General features: G+C 32.9%; 1 protein-coding gene across 2 annotated transcripts in view; it reads left to right on the forward strand.

The window, feature by feature from the left end:
* LOC141455911 (ribosomal protein S6 kinase alpha-5-like) overlaps positions 1–23,662 on the forward strand; it is a 423,200-nt gene extending 399,538 nt beyond the window's left edge. For both annotated transcript variants that reach the window (XM_074131400.1, XM_074131401.1), the window contains exons 8-18: positions 7,127–7,277; positions 7,368–7,529; positions 12,538–12,657; positions 12,786–13,010; positions 14,200–14,370; positions 14,858–15,052; positions 15,192–15,342; positions 16,831–17,033; positions 17,124–17,229; positions 17,319–17,650; positions 18,463–23,662. In XM_074131400.1, coding sequence (XP_073987501.1) covers positions 7,127–7,277; positions 7,368–7,529; positions 12,538–12,657; positions 12,786–13,010; positions 14,200–14,370; positions 14,858–15,052; positions 15,192–15,342; positions 16,831–17,033; positions 17,124–17,229; positions 17,319–17,650; positions 18,463–18,846 — 2,200 coding nt within the window. In that variant the 3' untranslated portion in view covers positions 18,847–23,662. The remainder of the gene's footprint in view (positions 1–7,126; positions 7,278–7,367; positions 7,530–12,537; positions 12,658–12,785; positions 13,011–14,199; positions 14,371–14,857; positions 15,053–15,191; positions 15,343–16,830; positions 17,034–17,123; positions 17,230–17,318; positions 17,651–18,462) is intronic.
* The last annotated feature ends 4,092 nt before the right edge of the window (positions 23,663–27,754 follow it).

Here is a 27,754-nt window from a genome sequence, read left to right on the forward strand (position 1 = left end):
TCCCTAAAGATCATATCCCACGTATACTCCAGGAAAATCACGACCGTCCGGAGGCAGGGCATCTAGGATTCGACAAGACTTACCATCGTACCTCTCGACGATACTACTGGCCCGGAATGTACAATGAAATAGCTAACTATGTTAAAAGGTGCAACGTTTGCCAAAAAATCAAACCTATCCAGCGACTCCCGGAAGGGAAGATGTCAGTCAGGAGTTATACCGTTCCCTGGGATACTGTGTCGGCCGATATTATGGGACCGTTACCCCGATCCTCGAATGGCTATTCCTATCTACTGATTTTCTTGGACAGCTTCACGAAGTGGACCGAGGTCATCCCACTCCGGACTGCCTCGGCGCAAAACGTCTGTAAAGCTTTCCGTCAGACAGTCGTATATCGGTGGGGCACTCCTCGGGTACTCCACACGGACAATGGTACGCCCTTTGTCAATAAGCTAATGGAGGGCCTCGCGGAACGTTTAGGGGTAAAATTGAGTCGTACACCCCCTTACTGGCCTCAAGCGAATCCGGTGGAAAGAACCAACAGAGTAGTAAAAGGAATTATCTCCTCATATTTATCTGACCAACACAGGAAGTGGGACCAATACCTACCTGAGGTAATGTTCGCCATTAATAGTTCTCTGCATAGCTCAACAGGATTCTCACCAGCTTATCTAAATTTTGGCCGAGAACCGCGAGCACCTAAGACTTATTACGCGGAACGCAATAACGGTGAAAACGCCAGTCCTCCCGATACTTGTGTCTGGTCGCGGCATTTAAAAAAATTAAAGGAACTGAGGGAGGTAGCGGAGTCCAAACTTTCTAAGGCTTCGGCCAAACAAACCTATTATTATAATTTACGCCGAAGAGACGCCAAGTACAAAGTGGGCGACCTAGTTTTAAGACGAGCGCACCCCCAATCGGCAGGAGCTGTAGGGTTTGCAAGCAAACTGGCTCCAAAGTACGAAGGTCCTTACCGCATCGTTGGACAGAGAGCGTCCAACACCTACACGCTGGAGACACCAAATGGGCGGCCTGCAGGACTTAGCCACGCCGGCCAACTAAAGATCTTCCAAGACGCGTGAGAGGTCTCACGCTCCCGAAGGAGGGGAAGTGTAACCAGGGTAGCATAAATAAAATAATCATAATAATAATAATAGCATTGTCACCGGGTAGACAGGTAGATTTAACCCATCAGGGTAAAGTTCACCATAATAATGCTACCCGCTGAGAGCGAGTGGAAGCACTCCGCTACCAGTGCTCCCGGTGAATGTTTCTTATGTATCTCCTATCTTATTACAACACATTATTGTACATATTTTATTATATATCTATTGCCTTCAATATATATGTGTCTTATGGAAAAATTGGAGTGATTTTTGGTGCCCACCTACGGACCCCTCCCTTCCTCACCTGGTCTGGCCGAGGAGGAAATAATATTATTTTTTATGACCCGGAAAAGCCAGGTAAGATTACCCTCTTTGTACCTTGAGCCGAAGTTGTTTTCCGGGTCATACAACCTATATTGTAATATTCCTGTCAATGCTTATTAAGTAAGTTCTCGAATTACAATATTCAGTGTATGCTAATTAATGCCGGAACGATTTTAAGGAGACAATCACGAAAAATTGATGTCTTATCAGAGTGTGGTAGGCATGTGTTTTGATTGCATACTTATCTATTTTTCCATGATTCAATTTAGTCCCGTTCAACAATTAGTTTTGGCCATTCAAACACTTTCGGATGCCTTAATAAGCATAGTGTATCTTAGACTTGCATAATAGGGCAGTCATTTTGACCGTAATAATCACCACAAATGGATGAAACGGTTGTCGGTATCTCAATAATCTCGTGTCACGCAAAATATTCCTTCAGTTTTCAAAGAAGTTTTCTCGTTCGAAAGTTATTATTATTTTACTTTATTTTTTTTAATCTTTTAAAACGATTTCATTTTTCATTATCATCAAACTTTGCAAGATAATTCAAAATAATCAATTATTTTCGCTGTTATTTTCATTTGGATTTGAAATTAATGGTTTCTGTTATTTAAAATCTTTAAAATCGCGTGATATATTCCTGAAGTTGAATAGGTATTGGCAGATTATCCAGTTGTTCTGATCTATTTAGATATCCTCCAACATAAATAATCTTGAGATCTTTGTCCTTTTGAGGATTCCAATCCAATTGCAGTTACTACTTTCAAAGTACCACCTCTAATAAAAAATGCTCTTAGAACTTGCCGAGGTAGTTGTTGTTTGGGCAACTACAATGCTTTAGCATTCAATAGCATAACTCTTGGTCGAAATGTAATCACTAACACTAGCATCCATAATAACTGCGGTGGATTTATTTATTTTACTGCCTTGCTGTGTGGACTTGATTTTTAATCTGCTATTATGTATTCTAGCTTTATCTATTAGATATTCTCCATCTTCCGATATCACTGCGTAGTTTTTGTCGGGGTCCCTACTAATTGGTATCTTTGGTGAAATCTAGGATTAATAATAAAGTGGCATTGACATTTAAACTATTCGGAGCTTGATTAGGTTATATTTTGTTGGGTCTTATTTTGCAATGTAACTGCAATCAAAAGGGGGTTTGTGCTGCCATCCACTTTTGGATCTGTTTCTGCTGTATGTATTAGTGTTAGGTTTACTAAGCAGTCCCTTACTAACTTCACTTAATAAGACTTCATAGTACTGTTAGACCTGCAGGGTCGCCTAGCTATCCGAGAACACGATATTACTGGAATTAATGATTACCTGTCTTAAGTGAGTGATCAAACCTTAAAGTAATATAATATCCTTCAAATACTACATCAAACGTTTTCAATATGCATTAATAAACTGGTTAACGGGTTGTTGGTTTGAAACGTTAACACTATTCTAAGTAGATAATAAAACACCAAGTTATTAGTTAGGTGAACTCTAACAAACAAGCACTTGTTAAAAGAAAGTTAGGAGCGCTAGTGTCGGCCGACTGACACCTCATCTGTTGGACAGCAGTGTCCCTGACAGTGTGTTTTAGCATTATTAGTGTTGTCTTAAAATTCACATTAACTTGGCTGCAACGTTTGACAGAAATAAATTTTATCTTTTAGTTTATTTTAATTGAAGTGTAATTTTAAGAGGTATTTTACAATTTAATGGGAAAAAAATTAACTGTTCAATTATTGATTGGCAGATTTGTAAAAAAAAGTAATTGAAAGGTTAAACATTTAACTTAAACATTTAAAAATAATTTTGCTTGCTGTTAGTTAAGTAGTCATGCTGTTTAAATTCAAGTCAAGTAAACAGAAAATAATGTTTTCTAACCCCGTTTAATATTATTTTTGTTGCTGCTCCCCTCCACAAACCAGTATTCAATGAATAATACATTGTATACACCAAATGAAATTCTTTGTATACATTATATTGTAACAGAATTTAAATTCAATGAAGTCTGTTGGAAATTTAATTTAAAATAGTTGGATTTTTGTTTTTTTCTCAAGTAAAATAGTAAAAGAATTCCACTGGAAGCGAAGTACTACATTTAATATTATTATTATTTTATTCAGATGATGTTTATTTTATTTAATTTTGATTTAAATTTTTAATAAACCCGTTTATTATTAGAATTGATTAAAATGTCACAGTTAGTTTTACTCAATAATATGAACGTTTACAGTTGACTTCGATGAATAATTTAAGACTTTTACAGCTTCTAAAATTATTGCACTGTATATAGAATGATTAGAGAACTTAATTTCATGAAGGCATTCTTTATTGCCGTTGATCTTGCTAGTATCGTGACCTTGATATTAAAAGTCAGAAACTGTAATGAATTGCTAGCCATTTACAGTTGAAAGAAGGCAGATAAAAAATGAAAAATATAAATAGTCGTAACGTGTGACTCACGAGAAATTATAGAAAACATTAGTTTTTCTTCTCCTCAAAGGAGCCAATCCACATCCAATAAATCCTCTTCACACTGACTCAAAAATCAAATGAGCGCTGTTTGTTTTTGTGGTCTGCGGTCATTCGATTTGGCGATTCGACCTTCTTGGAATGCTAATAATAAAAATGGGGTCTCATTCCCAGATAAAGTACACCGATTTTCCAAATATAACTAAAAATAATTAAATATTAGTGTATGCTATTCATTATGTATTCTGTACCAACATTCTCCTGTATGTCAGCGCAGGTTTTAAGAAGCAGTACAACTCAGTATTAAAACGCAGAACCTCTTATTCTGCGAGTTCTTTCTCAATAACGTTCTAGTATTGTTTATACTCCTATAAAATGAAAAATATTTTCTTGTAAGTTGTACAAGATGGCAGGCATCTATCTAGCTTTAAAGGTTAAGTTGTTTCAACCTTTTTGCTTACAAATAAGTTTATCTTCGTTTTAAAATGTTTACTGTATAATTAATTGCAATTATTTAACCACACCTTCTCGGTTTAATTTTGTTATTCTTGCTCTCACCAACGCTTCCTGGATTATTTTTCTATGTTTTTAGCTGATGCTTTTTTTTTTTTTATAGTTGGAATAATTTTGCAGTAAACTTAGGCAAGTTGCCTAAATAAGGAACTTTTTTTTGCCTAGTTCAGGTTTCCATCTTCCATTCCTGAGTTTTTATTCCTTCACCAAGACTGTAACGAGTTTAGATCCTGTAAAAGCACCATAGAAACCCTCCCAATTGTCTGCCTTTTTTTTGTAAAAACTTATGTCCTGCATTCTCGAATACCCAGATAGATGATGAGAATTATCCCGATTTTCGATACAGATACCAAGTTTCAAGGTAAAATTTCATTACTAAAATAGCAGTTAGAGAAAATCGCGTGGGTTTTTCTACCGAACCACATTTTCTCCATCCAACGTGTAATTGTCGTCATTCCTTCTTGCACATCCAATATTTTTGATTTTTTTTGTTTCCTTAATTTTTTATAGGGTCACTTCCATTGAATTTTGGGTCCTTTATTCGCGTGTTTCAATGACAGTGCGCTGGAGGAAAAGCAGTAATTGTTTATCCTCCTCATTATTTTTATACTATTACTTTAATAATAACTTTCCCCTTGTCTTATTGTTGGACTACAGTTGGAAATCATAATTGTAACATTTTTTTGTGTTGTCTAATTGTTCCTAACAGGTTTTCTTTCAATATAGATCAAAACGATAAAAGAATTCTAACTCTACCAGAAATGATTTGTTTCTTTTTATTCTGAGAACTTTCCACTCTTTTGAATATAAGGGTTTCTCTTTTTTATTATTATTTTTATTTTTATTATATATACATACATTTATGTGGCTATTATTAATTCAAGTTTTAAATAACTTTACGGTTAATTTCAGAAGAATACATCTGGCCATGTGGGAATAACCCACCCATATGTTTTACTTATAATGTTTTCATAGCTGGTCATATATATTTTTTCTTTAAATTTATTTTGAGTTCCTGCAACCAATTAAATCATATGTTCCTAGTTTTTATTACGTCATGCAGGTTTTTATTTTTATTTTGGGATTAAGGCGGAACGGAAATTGACTTTTTTTTTTTGTCTCTTTCTTTTAATTTTACTGAATCATTCTTCGGATTATCTCTGTCCGTAACTAGTATCATGTTCACGAGTGTAGTATTGCAATTCGGATATACTTCCGTCACGTGAACCAGCTGGTTTAATACGCTGGAATATCTAACAAGGACTTTTAGTATAGTTTTCTAGTACGTAATGAGCAATTTAAAATAGAGTCTTAATGTGGTGTTTTGGCAAGAATGGTTATCCATATCAAAAAAAAAAAAAAAAAAAAAATGCAAAGACTGAAGACATCTTGTTATGCTATTCGAGTAAAATCGTGATCAGATTGTTCATCAAGGCGAGAGAAGAGAAGTTAATTAGCACTAAGGTGTAGCCCATCGACTGGACAAGGATTTAAGACAGGTCGATTCCCTAAAAGTGCCTTTATAAATTGAATAAAATTTTAAGTGAAATGGTTTAAATATTAAGAAATTTGGTATTTCAGTACTAATTTCCCAAGGTTTTTAAGTTATAAATTATGTATGTAGTCTAACTTTCTAGATTTTTACTTTGTCTGATACAAGTAACAAATAGAAACGCTCTTAAATAAAATAATAATAATAATACAAAAAAAAGAGATCCTTCTAAAATTATTTAATATAATCAAAAAATATTCTGCGAAGTTTGCATTACTTTTGTGGCCAATTATTGTGTTATGGAACATTTATTAAGGGTAAAAGGTATTAAGTATAGATAAGATAAAATGTAGGTGTCAGTCCATTTAACAATTTAGTTGGGTTGTTCTGTTGCCATTTCTTTCCTTTTCTTTAAAAATTGAATCCATTTCTTGGTAACAAATATTTCTTTAATTTTATTGTGGTATTGTGCTTTCAAAAGTTCTTGTTTTATCTAATCAAATAAAAACAAGAGAAATATCAATAAATAAACATTTGCTGGATTTTCTCGTATTTCTTTTTTATGTCAAGCAGAAAGAAAAAGAAAAATTTTATTTTCCCCCCATAAATCTCCCTAAGTTTTTATTTGCTTTAGGAGGAGAGTCATGAATTTTCAATCATGGAGGAGAAGAGGTCTTCCAATCTTTTGTGTGTTTAGCTTTGAGCTGTGAAGAAGCTCGACGGCGATTTCTTTTGCCAAATCGATGCAGTTTACAAATCTCCACAATCTAAGTTGTTCAGCTAGTCGTTTACCTTCCACAATCCCTTTGTTTCACACACTAATCTAAATCTAGAGATAAAATCCTCTTAGTACTTCCTCTAATCAGGTATTCCAAAGGTAGCTGCAGTTGAGTAGTTTCAAAAAAGTTTCATTTAGAGGACATTTTTATCTAGCTATAATTTAGATTTCAAAATGGCTATTAAGCAAAATATACACATTAAATCTATTAGTATTTTTTAATAATCAAATAATAATAAAATTGTAATACCCATAACTTGAACAAGTGTCTTTTTTTTTATTGCTTTCAGGGGATAGTAATTAATAATAAAACCCATGATGGGCTCCATATTTTGACTTCATATTCTTTATTTCCGTTGTGTGGATCTATATTCTTCGCCAAGAACATCCTGAAGTGCAATCTTCTTTCTTTGGTTTATTATTATTATTATTTCATTGCAGGAGAATATTACGCACTAATCCACCAATACCAGAAGAACTGTCACCAGAAGTAGCTGATTTTATAACAAAATTATTAGTGAAAAATCCAAGAGAAAGGTTAGGCGGAGGTACTGAAGATGCCGAAGAACTGAAAAGACATCCCTTTTTTAAGGTATGGAACGAAAATTTCTTGGAATTACTTTTTATTTTATTTCTTAACATTTTAAGATATTTGTTTTCTAATTATTTATTTATTTTAAAGGGTTTAAATTGGACTGATCTATCAAAGAAAGCAGTTCCTGCCCCATTTATACCTAAAATTTCTGGCGAACTAGATGTTAGCAATTTTTCAGAAGAATTTACGAAAATGACGCCCACAGATTCGCCAGCAATTGTTCCACCAAATTTTGATAAAATTTTTAAGGTAAGTTGTAAATTTTTAATTATTTATATATTTCGTAACACAAAGTTTGTTTAAAGGTTTTTTGTTAATTATATTGGACAAGAAGGTTTTTGTTTTTCTGGTATTATTGGAGTGATAATGTATGAATGACAGACCCATATTAACACTCCAAGGTTATTCTAAAACTAATACCTCATCCTTGGCTGACATTTTTAAAACCAGTCGCTAATTTAAGCCTTTAAAAATTTTAAAGTTATAAACTTTTTATTTCTTATCGTATCGAAACTTCCTATATTTTAAAACAAGGCTTTATTCTTTCCTGATTAGTTAACAAAAAACCTTAATAGGAAGTAATTAAATCATTAAGACTGATAGATATCTAATAATTTTAAGAACGTACAAGTTTTTCCTTTTTTCTTAAAGTTTTGATTACTTTTTTTAACGTAAAACTGTGAATGTTAGTTCATTTATCTACCATCAGAAGATGGAACTTTTATTTTGATTGGAATCAATAATATGCCAGCTCTTTAGCTCTACCTAAAATAAATAGCTTAGTCACAAATTTGGCCTACAATGATTGGACCAGGCATTAATTTGTAGATTAGATTATGTCCAGATGGGGGCTAGGGACTACTCCAATTCATAAATAATCACTTCCTGTTGCATCTCACGCCAACCCCCCAAAATTTCCCACATGTTTTCCCCAAAAATTGAGGGAAACAAGTCTTTCCAGGGAAGTGTTGTTAGAAGGGAGCCGGATAATCACCTCCCTTTCCAGAGTCTTTATGCAGGCTCGTTTATTACTTATTCTCTAACCTAGGTTAGATTTGGAGCATAGAAAGTTCAAATTGAGCCCCAAATGACCCCCCCCCATCACAATATATTCACTAATCCTTACAGCAGACACAACATAAGGAATACATCTTAAAGCATATTTAGCTTTTTGTCCTTACTAAAAATTTTAAAAAACTGTAGATAACTCCTTTTTGCACCAAGCTCTTCAATTGGCAGTAGATTATTCTTTAACCAGGTTTTGCGCGGTAATCACATATCGTACTGCAAACTGAACTCCCCACAAAAAAAAGTAAGGTAGTTTTAGCTGTCTTGGACTAGGAGTTTTTTGGTAACTTGCTGAAAACAACAAATTTTGTCCTTATACATTGACAATGTAGACATAGTCAATCCAGACTATGTAAACTGTGCTAATAACAGAAGAAAATATAAACGTCGTACATTTTAAATCGCAAGATGCCTTTTCCATTTTTGTAGAGTCAAAATCATTCAGCTATACCGCTTTTTTGGGTGCAGTGGGGGCAAGAGAATGGGCAATATTCTTTTGTAATGAGGGGAGCAGGATAACATGAAGTTTTGGGCTGATAGAAATTGTGGTAGCTAGCAATTGTTGGTTGATTTCTAAACTATTGTGGTATTACCAGTAGTAATCTTAGCATAACAATGGCTCTTGCTTCTTGCAGCTTGCTATCCGGTTATGATCAGTGTTGCCCTGTTCGAGGGAACATACCCCCTGGAGACCCGACATGATGCCTTACAGGCTGCTTTATTTTGCTCCTTCGCTATTTTTATCCCCTATCCTTTGCTCTTTCCACACGTTTTTATTAATATATTTTATCAAGTTTATCCTTCATAATTTAATTATCCTTATCCTTCATAATTAGAATACAACCATCATAATAATTATTTCATTTGTATGGAGAGAGTTTGATGTAATGAAGGTCCCCCTCTAAATTATATTCATACACGAGGATGTAAGCGCATGTGTACATGGCCATACATACACTCTACGCAATAATAAATAGAATTGATATTTTAAATAAATAATATTGTTTTTAATTCTTATTGAACATTAGATTTTTTTTGTTTTGCTTTAATACATTGACATTGCAATCAACCTGTTGACCTAGTAAAACAATTTATTCGTGTCAAGAACAACCGCGCTACTGAATGGACATTTTTTTTATCATTTTATTTTATCAATCCTATGTTGAAAGTAGTTGTAGCTCTAAATATTACAAAAGAAAAAAAAAATAATAGTATAAAATGTTTGTAGTCGTCTGAATTCATTGTTACATGTACATATTTAAATTAACCATTCAAGTTTTCTGAAAGTTTGCCAATTGTTGGCTTCTACTTGCTTACAAATTTTCTAAATATTGCTCCAGAAATTAGCTCTACCGTTTTATTGTGTCAAGATTCTTTTTTTACAGCATTTTAATACTCTCATAGCAATAAACCATTTCTTTCTTCATCCTTGTAAAGAAATGGGAGCAGCAATCTTTCTTGCCTTTGTTATCGTTCTCATTTTTCCACCTTAATGTTTTAGGGGGAAAAAAACGTGCATAATCAGGTAGTTAGGTTAAAATTTGTTCTCAGTTTTTGACTATATTTGCTGCAACTTGAGGATAAGTTGTTTTGATCCTTTTAAAACGCTCAAAGTGAACTGCGTCTTTCTGAATAGGACTAGCTACACACTTGGAAAAGATGTTGAAAGTTCGTGCGCTTATTGTAGGCCAGCGACTTGGAACAGTCCTTCTATAGCCGTTCGCTCGTTATACGAGGGTCGTTTGAAAAGCCCGTGCAAAAATAAAAACTACTTAATTTTTTGGGGTAAACCTTTTTTATTTTTCAACATAGTCTCCTTTTAGGCTTATACACTTCGTCCAACGCTGCTCTAGTTTGTTGATCCCTTCCGAATAATAGGATTTGTCCAAGTCTGAAAAATAGCCATTCGTTTCTGCAATCACCTGCTCGTTTGAATAAAATCTTTTTCCCGCCAGCCATTTCTTCATATTGGGGAACAAATAGTAGTCCGAGGGAGCCAAGTCTGGAGAATAGGGGGGATGTGAAACGAGTTGGAACCCTATTTCCATTAATTTTGCGACCACAACTGCTGAGGTGAGAGCTGGTGCGTTGTCGTGATGGAAAAGGACTTTTTTGTGGGTCAATCGTGGGCGTTTTTCTTGCAGCTCGGTTTTCAAACGGTCCAATAACGATGAATAATTTGCACCTGTAATAGTTTTACCCTTTTCCAGATAGTCGATGAGGATTATTCCTTGCGAATCCCAAAAGACAGTCGCCATAATCTTTCCGGCCGAAGGAACGGTCTTCGCCTTTTTTGGCGCAGATTCCCCCTTGGTAACCCATTGTTTAGATTGTTCTTTGGCCTCAGGAGTGTAGTGATGTATCCATGTTTCATCCACAGTGACGAAACGACGCTTGAAGTCCTGCGGATTCTTCTGGAACAGCTGCAAACCGTCCTTGCAACACTTCACACGATTTCGTTTTTGGTCAAGCGTGAGCAATCGCGGCACCCATCTTGCGGATAGCTTTGTCATGTCCAAATGTTGATGCAAAATATTATGTACCCATTCATTCGAGATGCCCACAGCACTAGCAATCTCACGCACCTTCACTCTTCTGTCATCCCTCACCATATCATGGATTTTATCAATGATTTTTGGAGTAGTAACTTCAACAGGGCGTCCAGAACGTTCAGCGTCACTTGTGCCCATATGGCCACTCCGAAAATTTTGAAACCACTTATAAACTGTTCTAATCGAAGGTGCAGAGTCACCATAATGTTTATCAAGCTTCTCTTTAGACTCCTGAGGCGTTTTGCCTTTCATAAAGTAGTGTTTAATCAACACACGAAATTCTTTTTCGTCCATTTTTTGAAAATCACTCGACTTCCTCGATTCAAACGAATGCCAAACACAAAGAAATAGACCGATCTGGCTGAAACTTGGTGTGTGTTCTTCCAAGAGATGCTACTAACTAAACATAACCTCGATACGCGCCAGTAGTGCTATCTCTCTGACTTTGCACGGACTTTTCAAACGACCCTCGTATTTAGGAAGTACTACGACTTATACAAGTACTATTGTGCCTTCTAAGTAGTGGTGCCAAGTGAGTTCCTACAGAATCTTCAGCACCAAGATGCTGGATCTCTTTTAGATCTTTGCAGTCACTTATTAGAAGATGTATTAGGAGTATTCACTTTCTCCTCACAAAATTGCCAATGGGCCAACTCTTTAGAGACTCAAGCTACTTCAGGTACCATCTGAGTCAACTATGCCCCGTGAAATTTATCCTTATTCAGGAGACAAGGCATGTCTCAAAGATGTTCCTGTTAAAATTACTCGTAAATAAATTTTTACTTGCCTCATATTAGTACCCGGGTGTGGTTCTGCTGATTACCTTTTCCCCCCTACATTTTCTCCCAGAAAATACCGTGGCTTTTCCCATAGAATGGTTTAGGCCTCATAAGTGGGATTACGAACATATTCAGCGCCTAGATAGCTAGTGATATTGGGAAGTAACTATTTTGGATGTAGATTAGGGTACCACATCCTAAATTCTAGCCAAACATTATACATAGAAATGGTTCTCTTTACACAAACTCTTCTTCTTAAGTTTTAGGTACTAAAGTCCTATTGTTCTTTTTTTTATAATTATTCACTGACACTCTTGAGGAAGCCACAGAATAGAACATTTAGGCCACAGTGGATTTTGACTTCCCTGAACACGGTTGCCTTTAATTGTGTAAAGGGTGCGGTTTAGTGAGGTTATAGATAAAACCTTAGCCGCATTATAAAGGCATGAACGTGCCTTTCTCCCTTGTTTACTTAAAACCAAGGTTTCCTTGGGCTGTATGACGAAATTAATCTTGTTCTTTTTATAGTATTTTCCCTGCCTTATGGCTTAACAACGAACAATGCTTTTCAGAAAATTGTTTAAAAAAATCTTTTGAAGCAGTCCGCCGAATTTTTCTTCGTATGATTAAACCGCATTTCCTTTGATCCTGGCATCTCAGTGTGATCCCCTCTGTAATAATTGTTATCCTACTTGTGCTCCAGCAGACAAATACAGACGAAAAAAAATTAAACGAAAATAGCCAGGAAGGCCTCATCTCCTTGAACCGAGAATAAATTTAATAAATATCAAATTAATTAAGTGCTAAAACATATTTACTTTTAAAAATGTTTTCATAATTTATGTCTTTTTATTACAGGGATATTCTTATGTTGCTCCTTCAGTTTTATTCAGTGAAAACGTTATAAGTGATGAAATCTTTAAATCATCGCATGATAAAAGACCTTCAGTTGCAAACATAATTGCACAAAAACTGAAGGTAATTAATTTTAACTTAATTCTTTAAAAAATAAATAAATTTATTTGTTAAAAAATATATAATTAATTTGATGATAAAATCTGTACTCTATAGCAATATTAATGTGTTATTTTTTTCCCACCTCTCAGGATTCTCAATTTTTTGAGCAATATGAAGTTGATTTTGAAAGGAGTGGTATACTTGGCGATGGATCATTTTCAATATGTCGCCGTTGTATTGAACGTGCAACTGGTAAAGCGTATGCTGTAAAAATAATTAGCCGCAAAGTGGATTCAACAAGGGAGATTAACTTGCTGAGGGCCTGTCAGGGACATCCCAATATTGTTAATCTACATCAAGTTTATCACGATGAGGTTTGCTTTTTTTTTATTTATTTTACACACAAATATTTACTAAGTGTATTAATTATTATTCCAGTAATTATTTGAAGTAATTACTCTTTTCACTTAGGATAGGATAATTTATTAATCGGTAAATAAATAGATGTTAGTAGGTCCAATTGAGTTGTTGCTAATGGTTGTTTAGATTGAATTCCATGGTGTTTACCAGAGTGTCTCTTCACCGCGATCCAACGCTGTGTCATTCTTGTCTATTTGAATAGACTCATGAGTTTTGTGAGGACTTCTGAGTGAAGTATGAAGTGGCATGAGTTCTCCTAAAAGTTGATTTCTAAGCCAAGCCATAAAAGTCCCTCACATCGACATAATGCGTCAAAATCTGCAAACAGGCGACGCGCCAATGTTTCTTCAGTCTCTGGAGAAGAGCTCTGCAGGGCCAGTGGTTTCCATCCAACATTCCTACAACTGATTGGGCATTTATGCACTTCGTAATAGCTGGCTTTCTGAAAAAAATTACGTTTCGGTTTCATTGCCGTCTTATGGCTAGCACAAAACATATATTGCAACCAGTGCTAGCTGCTTAAAATACTGGTTTGCTTTATCTATGTTACGTAGACTGAGATGTCAAATCTATTTCAGCCCCGTACATTTCAGCTTCTACCTCTTAAATATGTCTTGAAGTGGAGCCGTCCATCCAAAGAGACATTTCTGAAATAAGAACTTTGAAAGGCCTGCCAGATATTCAACCGGAAGAAAGCCTTTGATAAACTTCGCTATTGTGTGTATATCCGCTCTTGCGCTTGCAGATTGTCTAAGAGTTATTTATTCATCACTGAATTTTTGGAATCCTTCCTACTATAATTATTGCTATCTATTCTTACCCTTTTTTTTTTTTTATTGAAGAATAAGGTGAAAATTATAAATGATACGGACCAATTAGAATTGGGGGTAATCAATGAGCTTTGTATTTTCTGTTGGAGTTGAAATTTGCCCTTCATTCATTGGTGCCGTCGTGTAATCTTTGGAAATATCTCAACTTCGTCATTAAGTATGTGCAAGAGTTAGGTAAGCTGTTATAATAAAAGTTGATTTAGTAGAGTAAAATCGTTTTAAGATTAGGTTCAAAATTAAAGATCCGATGTTTGCATTGTTTATACGTTCACACTTTTCCATGATCTTTAAAATGTATTTTTGGACATTTCAGGCTCACACTTATCTCGTATTGGAGCTGCTAGAAGGTGGTGAACTTTTACAAAGGATAAGAAGGCAGAATAGATTCACTGAGACTGAAGCCAGTAGGATCATGAGACAACTTGTGTCTGCAGTAAATTTTATGCATTCTCATGGTGTGGTTCACAGAGATCTCAAACCAGAGGTAATTTAGACATTAGCTAATTACTTCTTTTTATAAAATAACATTAAAAATCCAATAAATTATAGGTTTTAAATTTATATTTTCTTTTTTAATTAAAGCTAATTATTTTGCCCTGAACTATTTCTTTCCAATATTGGACTAATAAATAATTGAGGGCTAGTTTAAAAATTAAGAATATAATCTTTAACAAAGAGGAGAATGATTATTGCTAATTTAGTCATAACTTTTTATTTATTTTGCCAAGCTTTCGACTTCGGGACTAGGTCATCTTCAGGGATTATGCTTATTAAAATTATAACTTGTTATACATTGCTTTTCAAAAAAAGTAATTAAAAAATTGACCATAAAAATCTTTCTCCCCTTTAGATTAATGAATCAGTCATAAAAAAAACTTCCAAAATTTTGTAAATATTAAACAAAGAAAAAATAAACACATTTTTCTGATTTTAAAACTAACAAAAAACAATTAATAATCCATTTGTTGCAGAATTTACTGTTTACTGATGATGGTGCCGAGGCAACGATTAAGGTGGTCGATTTTGGATTTGCCCAACTTAAAAAGGAAGGTGATTCATTGCACACACCTTGTTATACCTTGCACTATGCAGCTCCTGAGGTTTTACATAATTCTGCACGAGGTTATGATGAAAACTGTGACTTATGGAGTCTTGGAGTGATTTTGGTAGGTTTTGTTTAGAAAATATTGGAAGTAGTAATCTTTATTTTATTTTAATATCTTTTTTTTTTTTTTTTTTTTTTTAAATAAATATTTTGGTCAAAGTATTTTTCTTATATTTTTTAAAACTTTGGTATATTTCCAGTACACTATGTTGAGTGGTCGAGCTCCATTTCTGGCCAGATCTAGAGATGATAGTTCGGCAGCAATCATGGCTAGAATTAAAGAAGGTGATTTTAGTTTTGGTGCTGGAGCCTGGGATTCGGTTTCTCAAGAGGCAAAACTCCTTACCAAAGGTGTCTTTTTTTTGTTTTGTTTTTTGTTTTACTTTTTCATAATGTCAAGATATAATGATTAAAGAAGCTAAACTTTAGAAACTGTGTGGTTTCTAAAGTCAGAACAAAGTTCTACGTCGATGATTAATACTTAAGTTGGCGATTTTCTCTATATAAAATTTTATTTCCTACACTTAATGTGGCTCTGTTTGGTGGGCAAAGTTAATCTACATTTTGTGTTATGGGGCAGGGATGTTCTTCGGTTTTCTTCTTTACTCCCTGCTGATAACTGTTAAATAGTTTACAGAATTTCACACTTGAAGAAAAAGTAAATAAATGTGAATTACTACTACTAAATATTTGAAATTCTAATAAATGTAGACTTAAAATAAACTTCTAAAAACTGTTTATTCATAAATTCGAACAACTTTTTATTAAAATCATTTATTTAGATACAATCAATGCAGTTATTGCATTTACAATATCAACACCGTGGGAGTGACTCCAATAACATTTTACTTTCTACTGACTCTCGACATCAGAGAGGAGATCGCGAGGCCACCTGTCTTTTATTTAAGACGTCTAGAAGTGTTGTCTGGAAATGTTCTGGAAGATGGATGTTGTACAAGTGGATTGTGATGAGATTTTATGTTAAGATGGAATTTTTCTGTATCGTATTTTTGCAACTTTGTGACGAAAGGAATGTTTAAGTCTGTGTAAATGATTTGATTGGGTGACATAGAAAGGAGCGTTTATGTGAAGCGAAGAATTTTAGACTGCAAGGACTGGATCCTTTGGAGGTTTGAGCGTTTCGAATAACTTAAATTTCTTAATACATACAATTCTTTGCAAAGTAAACGTATAACACTTTTCCAACATAATCCTACTTTTGCTCATTTGGGAAATTTGTAAAGGTTATTCTGTAGACTTTACGACCTTTTATTTCACGACCGTATAGAGTAGAAAATGGGTGGTTAAACCGCAGGTGATCGTCCTGCAGGCAATAGTTCTATTATTCGGTTTGTCCAATTGGTTTGGCTGTGTTTGTATAAATCCCAAAGGGTATAGTCTCCGCAAAATTCATAAGTAATTTGCCAATGGTGATACGAAGTTTTGCAAGTATGACACCATCTGTTTCCCGTCCAATAAATTTTTGGGTAGTTCGCTTCTATCACTGTACAACATCGATTATTATTTCAAATAAATCAAATACGTTAAAATCTACTACAAGTTTATGATTTTTTCTATGTACTTATTACCATGGCATGCTTCGAATCCATCTTCAAGCTTTTTCATGAGGGCCTACCTATCTGTACAGTTACCTAAAAAAGGTCATTTTTCTACAAATCTCTAAAAATGAAAAAAGATCTGTTTTTGAAATTTTCTTAATATAAACTGTAAAGGATTTTTTGAACTTATGTATATTTGTGTATGTACGTGTGCAAATCACTTTATTTCTTATTGTGCTGTTATTTCAATTATCTTACATCATTGTGTTTCGCTGTTCAGGTCTGCTGACTGTAGAGCCATTGCAAAGACTCAGAATGTCCGATTTGCAAACAAACAGTTGGCTACAAGGATGCGATGTTTCTAGCGCTCCTCTAATGACTCCTGATGTTCTTACCGGTTCAACGCCTCGTTCTGCTGAACATGCTGTAGCTTCAGCATTCAACGCTTTTCATAAAGCAACCAGGCAGGGATTCAGGCTTCAGGTGATTATTATTAAATGAATAAAACACTTTGCTAAATTTAATAATTGTTATTAAATAAAAATGGTCTAATGAAAATGTTGTGATTAATAGGATGTAGTAAATGCGAAGCTGGCCCAAAGAAGAAGGATGAAAAAATCTTCAGCAGATAACAGAAGTTTTTCAACATCCAGTAGCTTTTCAAGTTCCAGTTCTTCTGGTTTGTTTATCTAAATTTCACTGAACAAATATAATTTTTTTGAAGTATGCATTTCTTTATTCAAAAAACGTAATCTTTTACATTCGCAGGACTATCTTCAGTTCAAACTCCAATGAGTGCTGGTCAATCCTCTTGTACGAGTACCGCACCAAAACCGGCCGTACGTGGCAAACCTAGTTCAGAATCGAATGTATTCAATTTTGGAGAAGCTAGAGTAAGAGAATACCTGTCATCTCTCTCCAGTACTTCGTCTGATGTGGATAATGGTTGTCAAGCACCGCCTCCTTCAGCGGAGAGTGGTAGCAATCAAACTGCTCCAGTACCAGCGGCAACATCCAGTACATCCAGACCAGAGTTAAATTGGAATATTACATTGTCACCTGTGAGCCCACTAAGGAAAAAGCTGAGACTGTCCCCACAGGTTGCTATTTTTATCCTTTTTATTAAACGTTTTTCTACTTTGCTTTAATATTGTAACGAAGTTATTTTATCTGTGAAGTTACATTAAACATCATAAAAACCATTTCGCTCAGGCGAAATATATTCTATTCTATTCTACGTGATACATGAGTCCTGACATAATATGATGAGTTCAGGTTTTTGGAAAAAAAAAATCAAGAAATCCCTCCTACTGATTATGCCATTTTTCAAATTCCAAATTTTATTAACTCATTTTATCCTCATTAATGTTATAAAAGTGATAGGACGGATACCTTAGCACTGTAGAGGAAAATCTGTTCAACCTCTTTTCACCCAGAAGTCTCAGCAAAATTCTCTGCGAACTATGTTTAAAATAAAAGTTATGTAAAATTTATTTTGAGTGCGATAACTTTACCAAAGAAAAGATAAAGAATAATGGAGTAGTTTTCAAGGAAATCTCTAAAAATAAAAATAACCTGGAACATTGGTGAAAATCATAGTCTAAAATGTATGACTTGATCTCGAAAGACTAGAAGTAAGAGAGTAAAGGAGCAAACTGCTTCAATTCGAAAGATAATAGAAATTTTAGTAAGCATTCCAAAATTTATCTCTAAATTGGAAGAAGAGTTTTGGAGGTCTTAATAGAATTTAGGCTGCTGTTCGGTGTAGTTTGGAAATAATAAATTCTAAAATTTGGTGGTGTTGATTATTTAGCTTTTCTATTTAGAACAGGTTACTATTTTGTGACAATTTTGAATTTTTGCCAATCCACAAATAATTGTATGGTTTTTCTCTTCTTCCTTTTTTTTACAGACTGCAGAAGAAAGTGTGGTAATTTTAGAACGTGAACGTATACCACCACCACCGCCTCCACCTGAACCTTGTCCGTCAGCAGCAGCGGTGGCATCAGTACGAAGAGCAGAAGAATGCGAACAACATACTGTTGTGAAAGAGTCCAGGATACCAGAAGTGGATGCAACCACTTTTACAACAGTTGGTCCAATGACCAGATCTAAAAAACGTCTATTGGAAACTGTATTAACACCACGTCCACCGTTATTATTAACAATACCTTCATCGACGACATCATCATCATCATCATCATCGTCTTCAGCTGAAGTAAAAAGAAAACGAAAACATACGACTACACATCATCATAGAAGCAAGAGACAACGACCTGATCCAAGTCTACACTGACATTCGACCAATTTCATTAAATCCTAACAGCAAAGTCCATTTTCTTAGCGGGATTTGTTGTTTTTATCATATTTTGTTTTGTTTTTGTATATAATATAAATATATAAATATTAAGTAAAATGACTAAATTTGTATTTTAAAAAATAAAAATTTAGTCCTAAATAAACATTATAGTTGATTAATTATGATATATAGTCATTCTTAATTTCGCTTATAGCCTCAATTTAGTGAGATAATTATAAATTATATGAAATTAAAAATTGGAGAGGTCCATAGCCCATAATTAAAACAACGGGCTCTTTATTTTGTGAGTGTGTTTATTACTGTTATAATTATTAGTTAAATAAACGAAAGCTTTTCTTAAAACAAAACAAAAAATTTGAAATAAAAGAAAATTTGGAACGAATGTTCACTAAAATGTTCGAAATGTTTAATTTTTTTTTGTATAAAATAAGAGATAAAAATTCAAGAAAGGCTATTTTACCATTAAAGATTTTAGATAGTGGCCTTTTCTTTAAGTCATAATTCAAAAGTAAATTTTACGTTATAATTTGATTTTTTTGAAACAAGAGCCCTTTTTTCAAAAAAAGAAAAGAAAATGAAGTGCAATTTTTATTTTTTTATAATTATAAATTTTCATTTTATAGAATAAAAAACTTATAATGATCAAATAAAATCCGAAAAAAATTACAATACATAGTAAAATAATAAAACAAAAAAGTTGAGGATGGATGAGTTGATTTAGTCATTTTTAGTCATTGATTTAGTCAATGATTTCTTTTTTGTTTAATTGTTACTATAATTAATTATTTATATAGCAACATTTTGTTGTTGTTTTTAAAAAATAGTAAAATAAAACAAAACAATATTTTTTAAAAAAAATTCCTAACTATTGTAATAAAGTTGGTCTAATCCTTATACTTTCACTTATTAAGTGAGGAAAGTGTTACGATCATTCCTATTTATTTCTTTTAAATTTTCTCTTACTGCAGTGAAAAAAGAAGTATTTAAGATCGGTAAAATTTACAAAAAATTAGCGTCTTTTATTGGGAAATTGATTTTCTATCGCTTCAAGTGTTAAGAAAATGGTTTTCTAGGATTTACTTTAAAAATCTTATAACTTTTACTTTAAATAACTTTTCCAGGGAAATGCTTTTTTATAGGAGCCTGATGAGAGCTGGAAGTACGAGCATTACGTACTCTAGAAGAACTACTACTACTACTACTACTTCCTTGGCGCTGTGGATCCATTTTGTATCTGCGCCTATACGGATGGTTTTGTTTGGCCTCCTCAGAAGTCTATTTAAAACTCGGCTTCACTTCCCTCCTCTTCCCATTGTTTTAGGCCTAAGTGACGACGCAGTTTCTCCTCCTTTTCTAGCATTCACCTGAGTTTTGGGCATAACATGTCCTCTCTTGCCCTGAGACAATCTACTTTAGCTCGATATTCGCTTTTGCTGAGGAGGAAGGTTGTACCATTATTTTTAGGTCCCTTACAGAAAGTTGTAGAATGCCACCATGACTCTCCAACGCTACACTTCTCCAGGAAAAAAATAAAAAAAAAAGGTATTCCCTGGGAATCACCAAAAAAAAAATTGGCAGCTCCACGGGCAATTTGATTACTTTAATTTGTTACAGAACTTCTGGTGCGGTAGATTGCGTCAAACTTGAAGCAAATTTCAGTGAATTTAGGAGAGGTTGAAATTCTAATTTTCAGTAAAACAGTTGCACTGGAAGTTTGTTTTCTGGGCTTTCATTAGTCCGCATCATTCGGTCCACTTTCTGTTGGACAAAGACACTTTCTCTCTCTTCTCCTCTCTCGAAAACTCTCTGTAAGTGAACACTGTAATTTAGCATGCCCTGAGAAAAGAAATTTTTCGTGTGATCACGAAAAAACTAAAGTGTTGATTCGATTTTAGTATTCAAATAAATCTAATCTGTATTACCATTTCGAGTAAAAAAGTTCCGACCAGAGAAAAATTTGTCTTTTACTTAAGAGAAATTTGCAGTAAGAGAAAATCTTGGGTTTCAGAGTAAGTTTTTTTTCGTTGAAACATTGAACATAAGATAAAATTTAGATTTTTAATAAAATTATATATATTACCATTGTTATAAATTGTTCAAAGTATTTTATTTAATTGTTATTTTGGATTTAAGTTTAATTTCTTTTTTTTTTTTCGATATTACTAATGTGGTTTGTAGTAAAGGTATCTATTACGAGTATTTTAATATATATAAAGAGTCACTCCAACCTTTTCTTCTTAAAAAATGAATTTTTTTTTACAACCACTAAATTTATTGTGACTTTTATTATTGTTAATTTATGGCACATTTCTCTTCTTAATGTTAGTCAATAATTAAACAAAAGAAAAGAAAACTAAAACTTTTGAATACAATGTTGATATTTAAATTCACTAAGTGCCTTCATTTTTTGAAAAAAATAAAAAACAGTTATAATTTATTTAAATTCGTTTTTTGTGTTAATATATAAAAAATTTAAAAAGAATAAATTCATTGTTTCAAAAAAAATTGTTTGAATATGTCTGGTAACATCAAATTTTTGTGGGTAATGATTAATAGTTAAAAAAGTGGTCTTCTTTTCTTCAATTCTGTTTTGAAATTATCTTTTAAGACCTTGTAGTTTCAATTGCATAAGATTTTTCTTTAACTTGATGGCCATTTTATAAACCACATGTATGGTTTTAATTAAACTGTGGTAGCACTCTGAATAAAGCAAAAACAATTGGAGCTAGCGGCTTGCTTAGCTTAAGTTTCAGTTCAGCGTAGCAGCTCAGTGTAAGTTATTACAGTACAGCTATACGCTAAGTAACGATTTTCTTAAGAAGTCCTAAATGTTTGGCCAGTTTCCCTCCAAAGTATTTGGCTGAAACATGGTGTTACACAAAAATTTATCTCTGGGACAGTAGCTGATTTTTAGTTTTGACATTTCTTTTAGTAGTAAAACCTAGTTTTTTTTAATACCTTTTGTGGTTAAAACTCGCAATGTCTGCGGAAAAATCAAATACAACACAGAATGAATGGAAAAGAAGCCATGTGGTCAGGTGATTTTTTTTCTTTGATTACAATGTCAGCTGGCCTTTTTTTTTTTTTTTTTTTTTTGTGGCTGTCATTAGTATTTTGAAAGTGGGTAGTTTCTCAAAACCATTTGATGACCGTAAAGTGGTTCAACCTACAGAAAGTTCTTGAAAAGCAATAGGAACTTTCTGCGGATGAAAAAAAAATCTCCAGATATTTGACACAATTATTTTGCCCTAAACAATTTCTCAAAGGAATTCATCTTGAAATTCATTATATTCTCAATAAGAAACGTAAAAATAAAAGAGTACTTAGAATTTTTAAATCTTTTAAGTTTTAACTAATTTTTGTTTAAAGAAGGTGCCCAGGTGGGGCACTAATGAGGCCTGAAATTGTATTATTTTCATTTTAATTTATTTATTATTATTATTATTATTTTTTTCGTTTTAATTATTTTTCCAAAGAGTGCCTCTAAGTCATTGGAATGAATACGTATGATTAAAACATACCATTATCTTTAAATATACTATGTGTAAATAATTAAAAAATATTTAGAAGTTATTGAAATGATTTTTATTAAAATCTATATAAATTTCTTGTTTTAAAATTTCTCGTGACTCATAGTAAAATTGATGATAAATTTATTAAATATTATCTTTCATTTTGAAAATCTAACCATGACATAATTTTGGGCAATAGTCTTAAAAATTAAAAAGTCTTCCGACAGAACAACGTACGATTATTTACTTATGCTTTTTTAACGAACATAATAATAAAAGGCAATTTATGTATTGAAACATTTACACAAATAATAATAATAATGATGATAATAAAATAATTAATAAAAACAAATTAAGGAGAGATTAGCAAGAAGCATAAATTTTTTGTTTTCTAGTTCCTAAAATTCAAATGTTGTTAATCTAAAAATTTTACGTTTAGCGTTAAATTTTAATTTAGGGGTTCCAGGTTTTAGTTAATTCTCTCGCTTACACAGAAGAACTTAGTATATTTTGGGCTCACTGTGTATAAAAGTAATTATAGAATACCAAAATTATTAATATTGATGTATTAAATTATATATTTTTAAAATGAATATTGTGCTTAAGACTTTTTTCTTTTTATTAGAATGAGAGTAATTATTGACTTTTGAGAAAATTGATTTTAACATCGTTAAAAAAAAAAAGAGACATAATAAGTAGAAATAGTATTTCTTGTGTTAGTTTCATAATTTTTTTTTTTTTTTTTCCATTTTAGAAGAAAAAGTCATTTAAGAAATGTATGATTGCTAAAAGTATGCCTGCGTTGCCTTAAGAAACAAAACAACAAAAAAGATTTAAAACAACTGAAAAAATATTGTGATGGTTCTGTGGGAAACATACAAAAAATAAAAATAAATAAATAAAATTAAATTAAAAGAAAAATAAATGATTGACTGATAAAATTTTATTTTTCTACCCCCAGAAGTAAGTTTGTTGCTCTTTCATAATTTATACAGTAAAAATGAAATTAAAACAAATAAAGTAATTATTACTATATTTATTATCATAGTCAAAAGACGCATAAAATTAAATTTAAAAAAAAAAATAAACAATTATACATATTATATGTGTATAATCGCATGTATGTATATATTATAAATATATATAAAATTAAAATTGTGTACTTTTTATGTATATTTTTTCCTGTTGAATGTATGTAGAATACAAGATTAAAAAAGAAAAATTAATATATAAATGTTGGGAAATTTGAAATAAATATATGAATGTATAATTCTTTTATATTTTGACTTTTTCGTTTATTTATTTTTCCCTTTTTTTTTAAATTACTTTATTTCTAAATAAATTTACTGTGTAGATTAAAAAACATTGTTGGCAGTTTTAAAGTTTAAGAACATTTTTTCCATCTATTTCTTTGCTGAAGAATGAAAGAGCCCCAAATTCTATTATAACTCCCAGAACCTTGCGATTTGTCAATTTAAAAAAAAAATGTTTTTAGGTTAATCAAGCATAAGATTTCCTATCAACCTTAACGTTACAGCTGTATGAGTGTGGGCAAGAAATTGAAGGTAGCCTAGCTTACCTATAGGTCAAACCTTTACTCATTCACTTACCTAGTAAAGTGGCCATTCAAATTGCCACTTTGCTTGTAACAGTCTTCAGTCTTCTTATTAGATTTAGAAACATGCTTGCCCAATTTTCTGTTTACACACGGGGCCAAAGTAAGCATAAATGCTGTTAGCCTATGTCCGACAAATAATTGGGCAGCAATTATTTTAGAAATGATTTTGAACAACCATTAAAGATTAATTAAATCAGATGTAATTGAACAGGACAAACAGTAGCTTAATGAGTAAAATTAATTACTAGGATCCACGGCGAAATCAAATTTTGTATCTTAAAGGTACTTTCCTACAACATTTGCACCTGCCTTAAGAGCGATGTACAGGCTCCTTCAAAGAGATTTTTAGCATAGGTAAATCCATGTTATCGTATCTTAATTCAAGACAAAGGATTATAGTGTGTTTTCAGTATAAGACGGAAACTCGTGACGTTCTACTTGTTGCGTGCCTAGCAACAATAATTACTATGTTCCTTTCGTTTTCGTAATGTTTCAGAATGTTTAGTTTAAAATAACTACTAATTCCAAAAGTAATTTAACTTCAAATTAAATTTGTTGTGGAAGAATTGGACTCTCGTTCATTGAGTGGCGATACGAGTAATTATTTGTTAGCAAGTTTCAACAGAGTATTTCATCGGATTGACCTCAAGTTTTCAAAACTAAATTTTGTAAGTGCAATAATAACGGAAGAAACATCGCTTCTAGAGGTTAACGCCATCACCCCTAAAGAGCGGAAGACCTACTAAGAGCGGTTAAAGCGTTTCAAGAAGTTGAATCAACAAAGCACACTTTACACAGTTTTAAGCAGAATGACTGCCAAAGGTGACGACGACTAATCAATCCTATTTGGCCTATATGTCCAGATCGTATGATTTTTAATCTACCTGTAGACTGTCCCCTCATGATTTTCTTCACAAAGAGGCCCAAGGGGCCCACAAAAACCTGGAGCCGGCCAGATATACAAGGTAGAATTAATGTTTAGTTACTATTGTAAAACTAATGGAAAAATCAGGAATCCCCGTCTACTTTGACTGGACATTTCCAGTCTGGACTGGAAAATTTCTGCTTCAGTGTATCAATAAGTAAGCCAGAGATAAAATACATACACAGGGTACGTCTTTCAAATTAAGACTGAAAGCTGAATGGGAAAATAAGAAATGCTTTTCTAGTTTTGAACAAATGAAGGAGAAAGATAGCAAAAAAATGAAGAAAGGAATCTCAATCTTTCCAGTAAAATTATACGAAAATTCCATTAATTTCCTTTATATTTCCATAAATTCTGCAATCGTAACTTTTAAATAAAGGCAACCCTGTGAGTACAAGATTCCTTTGTCTTAGGTATTAATTAACATAGTGAAGCTGAAATCAAATAGGTTTAGTGGAAATTACCCGAGAATTATCTCTTCTTATTTTTTTAATGGTCTATGAGATACATGCTCCAATAGGATTGTACTAACAGAGAACTCTGAATTAAATGTTACATTTGCCAAATAAAAGAAAACCTGAGACATTCGGTCTAGTTTTTCAGGAAATATAAAGACGTCCGCTTCAGCAAATAAATAACTAAGCCAGAGGAAGAATGTATACACAGGGACGCTTGAATATTGAGTTACGTACGTAATTTTATGGAAAATAAGTAAACCTTGTTCAGATTTAATGGAAATCTTAAATTTCTGTTTCAGTATTTTAGAAATTAAGTCTCAGGTAAAATGTATAAGAAATGAATGACAGAAATTTCTCTATAAGCAGTCAAACTGGATGAGAATTTTTTATTTCTCCATTGATTCTGCAATTGTAACTTTAAATTCAGGTAAGCCTGAGTCTACAATATACGCTCTGCTTATTCATTAACACATGCAACCAGAAACCACAATATTTCCAGTCAAACTAGACAAGAATTCATAATTTTTCCTTTAATTTTGCCAAAGTAACTTCAATGTTAGGGCGACCCTAAGTGTACAATTCCAGGCTGGCTTATTTTTAATGATCTAGTGTAGAAATTTCATTCTTTCCAGTCAAACTAGACAAGAAATCCACATTTTTCCTTTAATTTTGCCTTTAATTTTCCTTTAACTTCAGAGTAAGGGCGACCCTGAATGTACAATTCCAGGCTAGCTTATTTTTAACGATCCAGTGTAGAAATTTCATTCTTTCCAGTCAAACTAGACAAGAAATCCACATTTTTCCTTTAATTTTGCCAAAGTAACTTCAGAGTAAGGGCGACCATGAGTGTACAATTCTTGAGTGGCTTATTTTTCAGAGAACTTGGGCAGAATCCCCATCTTTCTAGTCAAACTAGACGAAAATTCCTCGTTTTTCCTTTAATTTTGCAACAGTAACTTCAGTGTTAGGGCGACCCTAATTGTACAATTCCAGGCTGGCATATTTTTAATGATCCAGTGTAGAAATTTCAATCTTTCCAGTCAAACTAGACGAGAATTCCTAATTTTTCCTTTAATTTTGCAAAAGTAACTTCAGTGTTAGGGCGCCCCTAAGTCTACAATTCCAGACTGGCTTATTTTAATGATCTAGTGCAGAAATTTCAATCGTCTATTGATACTAGTCGAGAGTTCTTAATTTCTCCATGAATTCTTCTTTCGTACCTTTTTAAATAAAAACACGCCTGTGAGTACAAGATTCCTTTGTCATAAGTATAAGATAATGAAGATGAAAACAAATATGTATGTGGAAAATTAGACTAGAATTACTTATTTCAATCTTTCCAGTCAAACTACACGAGAATTCCTATTTTTTCCTTTCATTTTGCAAAAGTAACTTCAGTGTTAGGGCGCCCCTAAGTGTACAATTCCAGACTGGCTTATTTTTAATGATCTAGTGCAGAAATTTCAATCGTCTATTGATCCTAGTCGGGAGTTCTTAATTTCTCCATGAATTCTTCTTTCGTACCTTTTTAAATAAAAACACGCCTGTGAGTACAAGATTCCTTTGTCATAAGTATAAGATAATGAAGATGAAAACAAATATGTATGTGGAAAATTAGACTAGAATTACTTATTTCTCTTCTTATTTGAATGGTGATTGTGATTCATGCTCCAATTAGATTGTACAAACGGGCAACTCTGAATTTTATGTTAAGAATGCCAAATAGAAAAAAAATAAGACATTCCGCACAGTTTATCAGGAAATATAAAGATTTCCGCTTCAGAGTATTAATAACTAAGCCAGAGGTAGAATGTATTCACAGTATCGTCTGAATTTCGACTGACTTTTGCAAAATTAATGGAAAATGATTAATGCTTGTCTAGTTATAATGGAGATATTATAATTTCAGTTTCAGTATTTTAATAAGTAAGTAAGAGGTAGAATGTATACATTAACATGATCGTCATATTTAATTAACGTATGAGAAATACGTGTATAATAAGAATTTCTCTTCTAGCTTTAAACTATAGAAACCGTAATATTGAAAAAGAAGTCTCATTCCTTCCAGTTAAACTAGACTGGAATTACTTATATTTCTATTACCTTTTAAAGAATGCTAAATTTTCCGTTTATTTTGCAATTGTGCCTTCAAATTCTGGCTCCCATGTGTCTACAATTCCCGTCTGGCACATTTATTAATAAACTTAGGCAGAAATCACCATCTTTCTAGTCAATCTAGACGAGAATTCCCAATTTTTCCTTTAATTTTGCAAAAGTAACTTCAATGTTAGGGCGACCCTAAGTGTACAATTCCAGGCTGGCTTATTTTTAATGAACTAGTGTAGAAATCTCAATCTTTCCAGTCAAACTA

The sequence above is a fragment of the Rhodnius prolixus genome, unplaced genomic scaffold, assembly GCF_049639745.1.
Source record: "Rhodnius prolixus isolate KJV_2025 unplaced genomic scaffold, Rpr scaffold_4, whole genome shotgun sequence".
In the NCBI taxonomy this organism is placed as follows: Eukaryota; Metazoa; Arthropoda; class Insecta; order Hemiptera; family Reduviidae; genus Rhodnius; species Rhodnius prolixus.